This window comes from Culex quinquefasciatus, chromosome 2, assembly GCF_015732765.1.
Source record: "Culex quinquefasciatus strain JHB chromosome 2, VPISU_Cqui_1.0_pri_paternal, whole genome shotgun sequence".
NCBI classification, from domain to species: domain Eukaryota; kingdom Metazoa; phylum Arthropoda; class Insecta; order Diptera; family Culicidae; genus Culex; species Culex quinquefasciatus.
Window position 1 is genome coordinate 102864730 of NC_051862.1, and position 15180 is coordinate 102879909.

The window sequence follows — 15180 nt, forward strand, 5'->3', positions numbered from 1 at the left end:
GCTTGTCGAAACCCATCCCCTACTGGGAATACTGACCCCCAGTGAGCATATTTACTCTTTTAAGGGATCTGACTTAGGCGAACCAGACAGGAATCGAACCCATCACCTTCCGCTTACAAGGCGAAACCCGTAACCTCACGGGCACGGAAGCTCGGCAATCTCACCACTACGGATTAATTCACTCGAGGGGTGTCAACCCCTCGGTGGTCAAATGGCTAGAGTATCTGACTACCAATCCAAAGGTGTGGGGTGAGATCGGGTCAAAATGTTTTTTAACGGATTTTACCATTTCTCAGGTTGAATTGAATTGTTTATTAACCCATCGGACCTAAATGGTCTAAATGGTTGGGTATTGCTCGATGCTCTTACAAATAAAATAAATTACAATTACAGGTAGCACAATACAAACATAATTTACAACGCGTTAAAAAATTGTCATTTTAGTTTCTACTTAAACGAATTCGTGTCCTCTCCTTGAACTCGGCGCGCAGCTTTTCGCGGAACTTGCTCACGGGTTCGTGAAATTCGAAAAACCTGTAGGCGTCGTTAAAAGCGTCAGAAATGGACCTCACGGGAGAGTTGCGCTGATAGTCTGTCCTTGCGAACGAGCGTGCGAGAAGCCCCTGGTCAGCTCGAGGACGCAGATTTCTGGAAGAAATATTTGTATTTAGTAGGGATAAAAGATGTGGGCAATCAATTTCAGCGGTCAGGATCTTAGCAGCGAAGACAGCTTTCGCAATGGTTCGTCGCGTCTCCAGAGTTTCGATGCCAAGCAGGTTGCAGCGTGCTTCGTAGCTCGGCAGTCGTGTAGGGTCGTTCCAGGGCATTTTTCTGCAGGCGTACCACACGAACTTCTTCTGGATTCTCTCGATACGGTCAATCCAGTTTTGATGATAAGGAGACCAGATTACAGACGAATATTCCAAATGGGACCTGACCAAGGCAAAGTACAACGACCGAAGGCAGAGCGGGTCATCGAATTCACGCGCCATTCTGAACAGAAACCCGAGCTGTCTATAAGCCTTGTCTACTATTGCTGATAGATGCTGCCGGAAGGTAAGCTTTTCGTCAAGTAGGACCCCAAGGTCTTTCACGACTTCGAGCCGCTCGAGCACGTGCCCACCTAGCGAGTAATCAAACGAAAACACTTCGCGCCTTGTTTTCCGGTGAAAGGAAATAGTTGTGCACTTCTGCACGCTGAGTTCCAAGCGGTTCACGTCACACCAGTTAGAGAACTTGTCGAGGCGAGACTGAAAACCGTAGCAATCAGCGAGGTTGTCGATGGCCAAGAAAATTTTGAAGTCGTCAGCATACAGGAGCTTGCATTTGTCGACAAAAAGGGCGTTGGAGTCGTTGAAGAACACAGTGAACACAAGTGGGCCAAGGTTGCTTCCTTGTGCGACACCCGATCCGTTAGAAAACTCGGCTGACAGCGATGTACCAATCTTTACTTGGATTATCGGTTCTTTGAGGAATGATTCCAGCCAGCGACACATGCGAGATGAGAATCCGAGCTTAGCAAGTTTCTGGAGCACGATGGTATGGTCCAAGCGGTCAAAAGCTGCCTTCAAATCAGTGTAAACTGCATCTACTTGTCGACCCGCCGCAATATTCTCGATGCAGAAGTTTGTAAATTCCATCAGGTTTGAAGTGACAGATCTTCCTGGCATAAATCCGTGTTGCTCGGGACAGATGAAGCTGCGGCTATTGAAAGAGATGACTTCACCAACAACAATTTCTAAAAACTTCGATCCAGCGCAGAGAGAAGTGATTCCTCTGTAATTCCCAATCAATCGTTTTGCACCCTTTTTAAACACCGGAAACATCACTGATTTCTTCCACGCAGTTGGAAACTTGGATTGTTGCAAGGACAGGTTCACAATTTTCAAAAGCGGCTCCGACAGTTGTTCGAAACAGCGCTTGAGCACTACCGATGGGATGCCGTCAGGTCCTGGCGCGTTCGACGACTTTAGTTTCAGCGATGCACGTTTTATCATGTCCTTCCAGATGCTGTTCAGAGGCAGGTGCTGGACCAGGTTGTTGAAAAACAGATGCAAAGTGTTGGGCGAAAAGGGTGCACTTTTCGGCGTTCGTTTTGGCTACAGTCTCTCCTAAAACCATAGTAGAGGGCAGTCCATTTTCTTGATATTTAGATTTTGCAAAGGACCAGAACTGCGACGGGTTGCGGCGAAGATTTTCTTGTGTTTTTCGGATGTAGCTTTTGTAGCAGCGCTTGTTGTAAGATTTGTATCGGGAGCTGGCAGCTTTAAACACAGCTTGTGTAATCGGTCCGCGGTGCTGGGTGTATCGCTCGAGGGCAGCAGCTCGTTGCCTTTTGAGTTCGCGCAAACTCGCGTTGCTCCAAGCCGGTTTTCGAGGAGGTCGCCGGCAGGGGGTGTGCCTCGCGAGAAGTTCTCGTACGACAGATCCGAAGATATCAACTGCTGCATCAACATCTGAAGATCCTAAAACACTTGTCCAGTCAGTGTTTTCCAAGCTCCGAATCAGCTCGCTGAAGTCTGTCTTCCGGAAGTTCAGATCGAGGGGGTCGTGAACGTCTTCGAATTCTGCGTCCAAAACAGCGGAGAGATCGAAAACCAGTGCAGGGTGATACCTATCTAGAGGAACTAGAGAGTCGTTCGCTTCAGACACTGCAGTGCGTTCAGCGCCATCACTGATGAAGATAAGGTCAAGGATTCTGTTCTGATGATTGGGTACGAGATTGCATTGATGCAAGCTGTTTCTAGCGACACCATCGATTAGCACTTCATGTATTGTTTTTTCCATCCGAAAGCGCGTGTGCGTGTGCAGGGGGTCGGCGAACGAGCGATTGCCGGATAGCGCCTTCCAAACCAGATTGGACTGATTGTAATCTCCAGCGACCACAATGTAATCGCTTGGATCAGCGAGTCCAGCAACGGATTCAATGCAGGTTATGTGATCCTCTACCAATTGATGTTCGTAGCGTTTTTCGGAAGGTAGATAGAAACAGCCGACAAAAACCTTCTGCGTCTTCAGCTGAATTTTGACGAAGATTTGTTCTAGATTAACAGCAGCAGCTTCAGCGCATACAGTCGAATCCAAGGACTTCCGGACAGCTATGAGTACACCGCCACCCACGGTACGGCGGCTGTTTCCGGCGTTGCGATGAGTAGAAAACACTTCAAAAGCATTTCCAAACAGCTGCACAGCATTTATTGAGTCGTCCAGCCAGGTTTCGGTCAGCATAATGACGTCGTAGTCGCAATCAAGGCAATTCAGGAAAAACTCGTCCACTTTACTTTTTAATCCTCGTACGTTCTGGTAGTAGAACCGGATCTGCTGACACGTTCCACTAGCATTGGTGTCTGTTGACGAAGGCGGGGTGGGAGCCTGCGATTCCGTGAAAGGCTCACGGGCAGCTCTGTCATGCTGGTGACTTGTACTCGGCCGAGAACTGAAAGCTGAAGAATTTTCAGAGCAAGAAGTCACTTGATTTGAACGGTACTCGCCTGTGGGGGCGGCTTGGAAGACCCCCTCTCGATCTCCGAACACAGGACCGGGACGGCTGTGCTGGCCGCTGGCTGGGAACTCGACTGTGACGGAGTGATCGGGGGCTTCCATAGTGCCGTATACCGTGCGTCCCGGTGATGGTCGTATTGTCAGGTGGCTGTCTTGGTTTGGGTCACGACCTGGTTCAGGACTTTGGCTAGAATCCGAGAAAATGTCAAGGTCGAAACAGTCATTCGAGCTGGTGATTGGATACTGGCCTCTGAAAGTAGGTTGGAAGACCCCCTCACGACATCTGAACGCAGGTCCGGGACGGCTGTGCTGGTCGCTGGCTGGGAACGCGACTGCGTCAGAGCGTTTGGGGGCTTCCTTACGACCATATAACATGCGTCCCGGTGATGACAAGGCAACAATATGAGAAGTCGTTCCGTGTAAGGCAAACCAGTGGCATGGCTGCACGCTGGAAGTCGAAGGACTGTAAGGGCACGATAAATCTCTCAATGAAACTGAATTTTGTTAAAAGGGTTGTGTAGGGGACATCTTAAGATGACTTCGCTGAAAAAATCTCGTTCCTAGAACAAATCCTGTTATTTTGGCAGATGTCTGAATTTGGGGTACGTTTTTGACCAAAAATGACTTCTCGAAAAATCATTTTTCTAATATTTTTGTTAGAATTGCTCGAAAACTACCCAAATGTTTGAAAATCTCCACTTCAAACATTGTAGCGTGTCAATACGATTCCCTCGAACAAGAAACACTGACGGATTACTTGTTTTTACCATATCGTTGTATTTGAGCATAATTTTAGTTTCATTTGACCCAATGTCACCCCCTCTAAGGGGTGAGATCGGGTCAATTTTCAAACTGTTGGCATTTAAGGTAGTGTTCAAAGCCCACCATATTTTGGGAAAATGTTAGTAAACTATCTAAGAACAAATCTACGCTGAAAGATTTTCGATATTATTTATATTGTTTTTGTTATTAAGAAATTACGTGAGATGTATCATTTTTTGACCCATAGTAACCCCCACTGACGGTATTTAAAAAAAAATAAAGTTGTTCGGGCTGAAACTTGTCAGCCCGAAGAAGATTTTTTGTTTGAGCGGTGTCGCACCCCCCGACTACTGCGATCGACAATGACGAAGGTGGCAACAGCGCGTCGTTAGCGACGAAGCGCGAACGAGAGAGAAGGAGAGAACGACGCAACGAACGCACCCGCGTGTGGAGAGTTTTTTGGCGCGAAAACGGAGGAGTTGCGCGATCGTTCGTTTTTTTTTTTTTTTATTTATTTTTTTTTATTATTTTTTTTTTTTTTAAATTTATATTTATTCATATTTTCTCTTCCACGTACATTCATTCAGTTAAAATATTATTGAGTGTCCAATCACAATCGATGACTTTTCACCTCAATTTCAAATACTAGCAATTTTCATTTATTCATGAAATATTGTAGCTTTCGCTATTCAGTGATTTCAAATGTAGGAGGTCCTACATGTACAAAAGGGAAAAGGGATACCTTAAAACTAACTTATAAACTATATAAAGAGCGGATCAATGCAGCTGAAGACTGCAATGATTTTTGTCGAAATGCATCAATTATCTTATTGGACATAACATCCAAAGTGTCAACTTCGGCTAATTGATGAAGTTCACTGGTGCTGAACCAGGGAGGAAGCTTCAGAATCATTTTCAGAATTTTGTTCTGAATCCTCTGAAGTTTTTTCTTCCTGGTTAAGCAACAGCTTGTCCAGATCGGCACAGCATAAAGCATGGCAGGTCTGAAAATTTGTTTATAAATTAAAAGTTTATTCTTGAGACAAAGTCGAGAATTCCTGTTTATAAGTGGATACAAACATTTAATATATTTGTTACATTTAACCTGGATACTTTCAATGTGATCCTTGTAAGTAAGGTTTTTGTCAAAAGCAAGTCCAAGATATTTCACTTTATCCTCCCACTTTAAATTTACCTCATTCATCTTTATAATGTGATGACTTTTTGGTTTAAGAAAATCAGCCCTTGGTTTGTGAGGGAAAATAATAAGTTGAGTTTTGCAGCATTTGGAGTAATTTTCCATTCTTTCAAATAAGAATTGAAAATATCCAAGCTTTTGTAATCTTCTTGTGATGACACGAAGGCTTCTACCTTTGGCGGAGATGCTTGTATCATCAGCAAAAGTGATTTCTGACATCCTGGGGGCAAATCAGGCAAGTCAGAAGTAAAAATATTGTATAAAATTGGACCCAAAATGCTTCCTTGAGGGACGCCGGCACGTACAGGTAGTTGATCAGATTTGCTATTCTGATAACATACCTGCAGAGTACGATTCGTCAAATAATTTTGAATAATTTTCACGATATAAATCGGAAAATTAAACCTTTTCAATTTCGCAATCAAACCTTTATGCCAAACACTGTCAAATGCTTTTTCTATGTCTAGAAGAGCAGCGCCAGTAGAATAGCCCTCAGATTTGTTGCTTCGAATCAAATTTGAAACTCTCAACAACTGATGAGTAGTTGAATGCCCAAGGCGAAATCCAAACTGCTCATCAGCGAAAATTGAATTTTCATTAATGTGCGTCATCATTCTATTAAGAATTATTCTTTCGAATAATTTACTAATAGATGAAAGCAAACTAATGGGCCGATAGCTTGAGGCTTCAGCAGGATTTTTATCCGGTTTCAAAATCGGAACTACTTTAGCATTTTTCCAACTACTGGGAAAATATGCCAAATCAAAACATTTGTTGCAAATTTTGACCAAGCTACTTAAAGTTGCTTCAGGTAACTTTTTAATTAAAATGTAAAAAATGCCATCCTCACCAGGGGCTTTCATATTTTTAAATTTTTTGATGATAGATTTTATTTCATTCAGATCCGTATTAAAAACTTCATCTGAAGAAAATTCTTGTTCAGCAATATTCTGAAATTCTATTGAAATTTGATCTTCAATAGGACTCAAAACATTTAAGTTGAAAATATGAGCACTCTCAAACTGCTGAGCAAGTTTTTGAGCTTTCTCTCCATTAGTTAATAGAATATTATCACCATCTTTTAAAGAAGGGATTGGTTTTTGAGGTTTCTTAAGAACCTTTGAAAGTTTCCAAAAAGGTTTGGAATAAGGTTTAATTTGTTCGACATCTCTTGCGAACTTTTCATTTCGCAGGAGAGTGAATCTGTGGTCAATAACCTTTTGCAAATCTTTTGAATTCGCTTCAGTGCAGGATCACGAGAACGTTGATACTGTCTTCGACGAACATTTTTCAGACGAATCAGAAGCTGAAGATCGTCATCAATAATGGGAGAATCAAATTTGACTTGGACTTTAGGAATAGCAATATTCCTAGCATCCAAAATTGCATTAGTTAAAGATTCCAAGGCTGAATCAATATCAGCTTTGGTTTCTAAAACAAAATCATGATTGCGCGATCGTTCGTGGAAGCGTCTAGTCGAGGACCAAGCAAGTTCGCCGTAAGCAGCCGAAGTGATCGGACAGAAGTCGCCGCCGCGGATCGCGAGTTTTTTGGAACAAACTATTAAATTTAACATTAGTTGCTAAATTGAAGTTAAGGAGAGAAAAATGTGTTTTCTTTTGTGCTCACGATAAAGTGAAAGTGGTTCCCAAGTCCACCGGAAGAGTTTGTGCAAAAAATTACAGTCCACTATCGAAAACGAACAAAAGTGAAAAAAATTAAGTTTGTGAAAGTTATTGGAAAAAGTCACTTTTGGGCCATTTTGATCTAATATGGGTCATTCCACCTGAAGTGTGCAAGAAAAAATGCAAATTTGAACATTACCATCTCCGATTCTGCTCAAATTTGGCAAGGCTGTTGAGACTATCAAAACATGCAAAAATCCCGAATTTCATCCAAATCGGACCACCCCCTCCATTTTTGTACCCTCCCAAAAAATCTACTTGTTGGCGATTTTTGAGCGAAACCCCTATCTTCAAACGACGATAACTCAGGAACCACAAATCTTAAAGGGTCGGTCTTAGACTCAATTTTGAAGGAAATTGGACGTAGAATCCATTTCCGTGATCAAAATTTAGATTAAAATATGTTTTCTACCTGTATTGCGCTATTGAAAACTTGAAATGGCCGTACCTCAAAACAGCCCTATTTATTTTTTTAAATTTGACCTCACCATCGTATTCCTCGTCCAATTTTACGTAAGAATCACTTATCGACAGAAACGAATATGCTTCGTTCCAGAGATATCGAATTTCAAAGTTTTAAGTATTTGAGATTACCTAAATTAGCTTAATTCGCCGCATCTGCACAAACACTCGGGCGCGGTGATCAATAACCGCTACCTTGTTATTTTTTGAAATAATATTTCATCTCAAATAATCATTAGCTAATTAGCCCACTGTACAGAGCAAGAACGACACGCAATACAGGGCAGAATGGAATTCCCGCAGAGCTAGCAGAAAATTGCAATTGATCTTGTAAGTAACACTTAAGAAAATGTGTACGATACATTATCGTGTTAAAAAATATGAATTAACAAGAATAAAACTCTAAGGAGGATTTTTTTTTGAAAAGTATATAACTGAAATATGTAAGAAAATCACAAAGATTAATCTGATTTATTACCTGATGAAGATCAAATTCAATTGTGTTGATTTCGACACCGTCCGAACAATAATCTTTTTTTGTTTATCAATCATTTCGAAATCTTGGAAAACGATACAGCTGATGTCCACATGTATCAGACGTATATGGTTTTGTTTTTATTTAAATTAAATGTACCAGAATTGAAAAAAAATATTCAGATGAAACTGGCTCACAATATAAAAAAATCGGTTTAATATGATCAATCTTTCAACCCGTAAGACAGATTTTGGGGTTTTTGCTGAATGGCACTATTTCGCTACCGCACATGGCAGAAGCCTCGGCAGAAGCTCTATGACCCATGAGAATTATTTCATCTACTACAGCCAGCTCTACATTTGTTCTCGCTTCAAATAAAAGAAGAAATAAAATAAATAATTTGATAATGTGTGAAGAAATGGGAAATTAGGAAAAATACAAAAATTATAGATAAATAATGATAATTTTTTGAAAATTGTATTGTTAAAACTCTTAGCATTTGCAAATAAATAATGAAAGTTCAAATTTCACTTAATATGGTGCAGTGCATTAAAAATTACCCAATAAATATTCCTTAAACAAAAAATTGTTCAAGGTATTGATCATCTCAAAATCGTATAAAATTATAAAAATAATTCATCTTACAGAACACCAGGTAGTAATTATTGATCAGCACGACTGAATGCTTATAGCAGATGCGGCGAGTGTAGCTGATGTAGGTAATATCAAATACTTAAAACTTTGAAATTCGATATCTCTGGAACGAAACATATTCCTTTCTGTCGATAAGTGATTCTTATGTAAAATTGGCTGGAGAATACAATGGTGAGGTCAAATTTAAAAAATAAATAGGGCTGTTTTGAGATACGGCCATTTCAAGTTTTTAATTGCGCAATACAGGTAGAAAAATATTTTAATTTAAGTTTTGATCGAGGAAATGGATTCTACGTCCAATTACCTTCAAAATTGAGTCTGAGACCGACCCTTTAAGATTTGTGGTTCCTGATTTATCGTCGTTTGAAGATATGGGTTTCGCTCAAAAATCGTCAAAAAGTCGATTTTTCGGGAGGGTACAAAAATGGAGGGGGTAGTCCGATTTGGATGAAATTCGGGATTTTTGCATGTTTTGATAGTCTCAACAGCTCTGCCAAATTTGAGCAGAATAGGAGATGGTAATTTTCAAATGCTGTTCCGCTTGAGATGGAATGACCCTTATTTGAAATTTACAAAATAAGATTCACAAAACTGAGGGGGTGACATTGGGTGTGGGGTGAGATTGGATCAAAGTGATTTTTACGGATTTTACCATTTCTCAGGTTCTTCTCAATGAAACTAAATTCTGTTAAAAGGGTTGTGTAGGGGACATCTTAAGAATACTTCGCTGAAAAAATCTCGTTCCTTGAACAAATCCTGTTTTTTGGCAGCTGTCTAAAGTTGAGGTTCTTTTTTGGTCAAAAATGACCTCTCGAAAAATCATTTTTCTAATATTTTTGTTGGAACTGCTCGAAAACAACCCAAATGTTTAAAAATCTCTACTTCAAACATTGTATACACGAGGCGTTCTGTTGGATGAGCAGACTTAAACGTCAATAAGAAGTCTGCGGTCATCTAGGTTTTACCAAATTCACTAACAGTTTGTCAAAACTTCCTTTGAACATTAGCTGTTTCTTTTTTTAGAAATATATGTGCTTGTTTCGGCAACATGTTCTTGCTCGGTTTTTAAAACACGAACGCGAACTACACATAAACAACTTGCTTACATGTTTAGCAAACTGAAATGAAACATCATGTCTGCAAATGTCATTTGCATGCTTTTCCAATTCTACAAGCATGTTTCATTTAAGTCAGAATAAACTTCAAAATGAACTACTCGTAATCCGTTGCTAGATTTGGCATTTGTGTTATACAACCATGTTGAATAATGTTTTTTTGATAAAAATGTAAACAATTGACCAAATTGTATGACACTTGTTGAATAATTTACGTATAAAAACGCTAGTGGAGCAATTGATCCACAAAAACTATAAAAAGCGATGTTTTACTTACTACTTGGGTATAGCATATCAATACGATTCCCTCGAACAAGAAACACTGTTGGATGACTTGTTTTTACCATATCGTTGTATTTGAGCATAATTTTAGTTTCATTTGACCCAATGTCAGGGGTTGAGATTGGATCAATTTTCAAACTATTGTCATTTAAGGTAGTGTTCATCAAAATCCACCATATTTTGGGAAAATGTTAGTAAACTATCAAAGAACAAATCTACGTTGAAAGGTTTTCGATGTTATTTAAATTAATTTGGTACTAAGAAATTACGAGAGTTGTATTGTTTTTTGACCCATAGTCACCCCTACTGACGGTATATACAACGAATCCAAAATATTGTATGGTCATCGGTGACAGAACGATTGTCATTAGGTGCGCACCTTTGCCCCACTCTAATCTAGATAACACCAACAAAATTTCTGCGCAAGCTCAACTAGAGGTTATGCATGGAGTTTGGGGTCCCCAGAAACACGTGTAAGAAACTTTTTACGATTCGGAGGTACACTCAACCCCCGGTGGCTGGTCACTTTTTCATTTGACACATTTTTAGTTTGTACCGCGTTGGTTGGTCAAAGTCAAACTAAAAAGTGACGATTTGTCACTTTTTACACGGCACTCACGCAAACTATCAAAACAAACGTTTGATATTGTGTGTGAACTCCGTGAAAAAGGGATGTCAAACTAAAAAGCGACCCCGTTCGTTTGACACCAGTTGGTGTCTGTATATCTGGCATGGTTGTCTATCAAATAATAAACAACAAACAAACTAAATAAAGAGGTAAAGTAAAACTAAATATAGTTTTTTTCGACAAAGGGTCTTTAACGATTATGAATACCCTAGTTAAGCCGACGAGTATTTTTCACAACTTTTCAACAGTTTAAGCACTATTTCTACAGAGAACAGATGTACATACAGCCAAATCATCGAACAAACAGCATTCAAAAACCTTGCGGGGTATATTATAGGGTTCTACCTCTGCTACTAACATTGAGTCCAAACCCTCCCTACAAACATCTATACCACTAAGGTGACGTAGGGGTCCCTGCGCACTTTAGATAGGTTTTTACTAACATTCCCTTATGCCGTGGGTTGTATAGCACACTCATTTTTTTAATTATTAAAAAAAAAAACGCCCATGGAACACTATCATTTGAGAACTGAGCCTATTGATCTCTTCGACTTCGTGTTTTTTGAGACAGTTGCAGTTACACAGAAAAAAAAATGATGGTAATATTCATCAGGAAATGGTGACAGATTTTGTGGCAAAAAAAAATGATTAATTCTACCCCAGAAAATGATGAATTTTCATCAGTTTTTGATGAATATTCATCAGGTTCAAATTTTTACACATTTTTTATGTAATATTAATCATAAAAAGAGGTAATATTCAACCTACCAAATTTTCAACATTCCAAAAGTCAACTTTTTTTTCTGTGTATTGAGCGTATTGCTCAAAAAGACACGAGACAATCCTGCCTCGATCGGCGCGCCGCACTTTCGGCAAATACGGGCTGTCAAATCCCATACGCGTGTTTTGTTTGTGTTGTTCTTCTTTTTCGAATCGCATGGCATTGTTGCCAGCACAAAAAGTGCAGAAAATTGCTGTTAATAATGTTTACGGCACATTCTGAAATGCCGCGCGGCGTGTACCTTTAGAAAGATGGACAATAATGTGAGCAGGATACATTTTTGTGTACAAGCTCACATTGGCTCATTACCATTGTTTTGCTTGATTTTATTTTTGCAAAACTTTTTAGCTAATGGCATTTACTTTATATAATACACCGTAATAGTTTGAAAGTTTATGTCGCCCCCTCCCCACATAACTTCCTCAGACTTTTTTTCCATTTTAGCTAAACGTTCCTGCCATCTTTATGAAAGTTGCACTCGATGAAGGGCCTGGGCCTCAAATTAAATACCAGTATCCAGATCTGAGCAAACTGCACCAAGTTGTATCGCATTTAATTCGATCTTGTGACGTATCAAGCCGATGCCAAAGCTCTGACCATACTTCACCCATCAAAGCTAATATCTATATTGATTCACATGTAGCCTCTGAGTCTTTAATGCCCTTGACTCCAGAATGTGATGAGTATCTTTTCAACCGAGTTAGGTAAGTGAAACAAATAATAATAAAAGTCCTGAATCAAAGTTCTGTCGAAGCCAATTAGAAATAGGGTATTTTAACCATACAGCAATTCCCCACGAAAACAGCATGATTCGAAATAAAAAATAAAATTTTTCTGGGGGTTCCTTGGCCGAAATAATAAGACCCGTATTTTTTTGTTTGGCCATTAGGGTGTCCTACGCCGTGCTAGGGTGGTCCGAAAAATGGCATTTTTTGTCGATTTTCGCAAAAACCACAATCATATCTCCGCGCCATTGCATCCGATTTCAGCTGTCTTAGGCGCAAAAGAAAGGTGATTAGTTTGGCTATCTGCACGGAGAAAAATAGTAAGAAGTTTCAAAAATCTACCTTAACATTTGAAAAGGTTGTATGAAAACTTAAAATGCTGTTTTGAAGGTCTCGGGACCAAAGATCCTATGCCTGAAAATATTTTTACCTGATTCTTCAGGAAATTTTACATAATTTATCAAAAAATGGTAAAGTTATGTTTTCAATTCTCTCAGATACGATTTTTTGAAAAAAATTAGGGTTTTCGACGCGCCACGCGCAAACATGGGAAAATGCAAGCACGCAGAAAAATGTTTTGTAGAATCAGCCTGTACAAGTTTTGATTCAACAAAATATTTTGTTGAATATAATCAACAAAAACTTTGCATTGATTCAACTTTGGAATTTTGTTGTTTCAAATCGGTACATTTTGTTGCATTAAAGCGGTATTTTTGTTGAGTCTACTCTCATTTTTGTTGATTAAATTTTGACAGAAAGTGCGTTCAAATCCGATTTTTGTTGAAACAACGATGTTTTTTTGTTGAAATAATTCCGTTTTTTTTTCAATTTAAGACTAGTGATCTAGTTGAAACAACAACAAAAAATATATTGAAATAATTATTTGCATTATTTACTGAAATGTGTATTTTTGATGAGTTTATTTATAAAACACAAATAATTTCAGACTGCTTCTTCAGGTTTTGCATCACATTTTGTGGGGTTTCACTCCGCTTGAACGGCACCTGGTGGGCACCTGAGGCACCTGAGGACATCAACAACGTGTTGGTTACCACCGCGCATTGAATCGCTGAAATTTTTAAGTTATCGCAGTTTTAGTGAAAAAAGTGGATTTTTTCCCGTTTTCGTCATTTTTCGATATTTGCGCGTGGCGCGTCGAAAAACCTAGTTTTTATTTTCAAAAAATCGTATCTCAGAGTATCGAAAACATAACTTCACCATTTTTTGATATATTATGTGAAATTTTCCGAGGAATTCGATAAAAATATATTCAGACATAGGCTCTTTGGTCCCGAGACCTTGAAAACAGCATTTTTAGTTTTCATATGACCTTTTCAAATGTAAAGTTAGATTTTCTAAACTTTTTACTATTTTTCTCAAATAGCCAAACTAATCACCTTTCTTTTGCGTCTAAGACAGCTAAAATCGGATGAAATGGCGCGGGGATATGATTTTTTGAAAAAAGTGGTTTTTGCGAAAATCGACAAAAAATGCCATTTTTCGGACCACCCTAACACGGCGCAGGTCACCCTAATGGCCAAACAAAAAAATACGGATGTTATTATTTCGACCAAGGATCCCCCAGAAAAAATTTGAGCCCGATCGGAGAACTTTTTTTTCAAATCATGCTGTTTTCGTGGGGAATTGCTGAATATGTATAGGTCACGCTGAAATTTTGAAGTTATTGTAGTTTTAGTGAAAAAAGTCGATTTTTTCCCGTTATCCCAAATTTGTGAAAATGTTGATTTTTTCCATTTTTGTCATTTTCTTTTTTGCGCGTGGTGCGTCGGAAAACCCAGAATTTATTTTTAAAAAATTATATCTTAATGAACATTGCCCATTTTTGTATATTAGTATTCCACCACAACTGGGTACTAAAGCCCTATGTTAATTTATATGTACAACGGTAAAAAACACGATTAAAAACCATTTCTAATCACTGTTTTTTTTTATTTTAATGCAAAAAAATATTGACAAGACAACATTTTTTTTCGATTGATCAACTATGGTCCGATTGAAACGAGCTGTCAAATAGGACCTTTTATGTCAAGAAGGACCATGAAGTTATTTTTTTAAAATTCAATTAACGTGAATCATTTCCTTGATTTTTCGTTCAAAGATATACATTTTGAGTCGCTATCAATATTTTTACAAAATTCCTTCTAAAAGTTGTTGAGAATAGTGCCCTACACATGCTGATACTTTTTGGTAACGATTATCCCATTCCTTGTAAAGTTATGGAAATCGTCATTAATCAATGATAGCCAACTAGGACGTCAATGATTGTACCACAAAATTATATAAATTTTGAAACACATTTGACTTATACCAAAAATACCTTCAGCGACTTCAAGAAGGCAACAACTGGAACATGCTAATTCAATTTGGTGCAGAAATTCGTTAAATTGAATTCAGTACAGAGCATTTTAGAGTGATGATCAACGGCTTCACCTTAAAATCCATTTTAAATCCTTTTTGGTCGTTCAAAGGGTCATTGTACTCAGAAAAATAAACTTTATCGTTATGAGCAATCATATCACAAATTTAAACTTCATTTTAAGACCCAATTGTGCACAAAAAAGTGCAAAATTGAAACCAACACTTTCTGATCAAACTAAAATTTGGTGAGGCTTTTGATACATGCTCGTAGCGGAGCAAAATCTTACTTGCTGGTACCGACGAGTGACTAGGGTAGAGTAGTCATCAATGAGACACGGGGGACAATGATAAAATGGCTCTCACAAGACGTAGTTTCAACCAATCAGGCTCATATTTGGGGGAAAGGTGTGTCTACTAGATACACGTCTGCCATAATAGTGGCTTTGGTTATGGACGCTCCCTTGCAAAGTTATTCATACATATTTGATTCTGGGGTGTAAAAGTAAATTATGACCAAAAATTACATTTTCGCT

At 38.8% G+C, this 15180-nt stretch overlaps 1 protein-coding gene across 5 annotated transcripts in view; it reads left to right on the forward strand.

Moving 5' to 3' along the window:
- The window catches only part of LOC6047387 (probable ubiquitin carboxyl-terminal hydrolase FAF), a 319428-nt gene that overhangs the window by 219860 nt on the left and 84388 nt on the right, over window positions 1–15180 (forward strand). For all 5 annotated transcript variants that reach the window (XM_038251497.1, XM_038251495.1, XM_038251494.1 and 2 more), the window contains one exon: window positions 11988–12247. In XM_038251497.1, the coding sequence (XP_038107425.1) occupies window positions 11988–12247 (260 nt within the window). The remainder of the gene's footprint in view (window positions 1–11987; window positions 12248–15180) is intronic.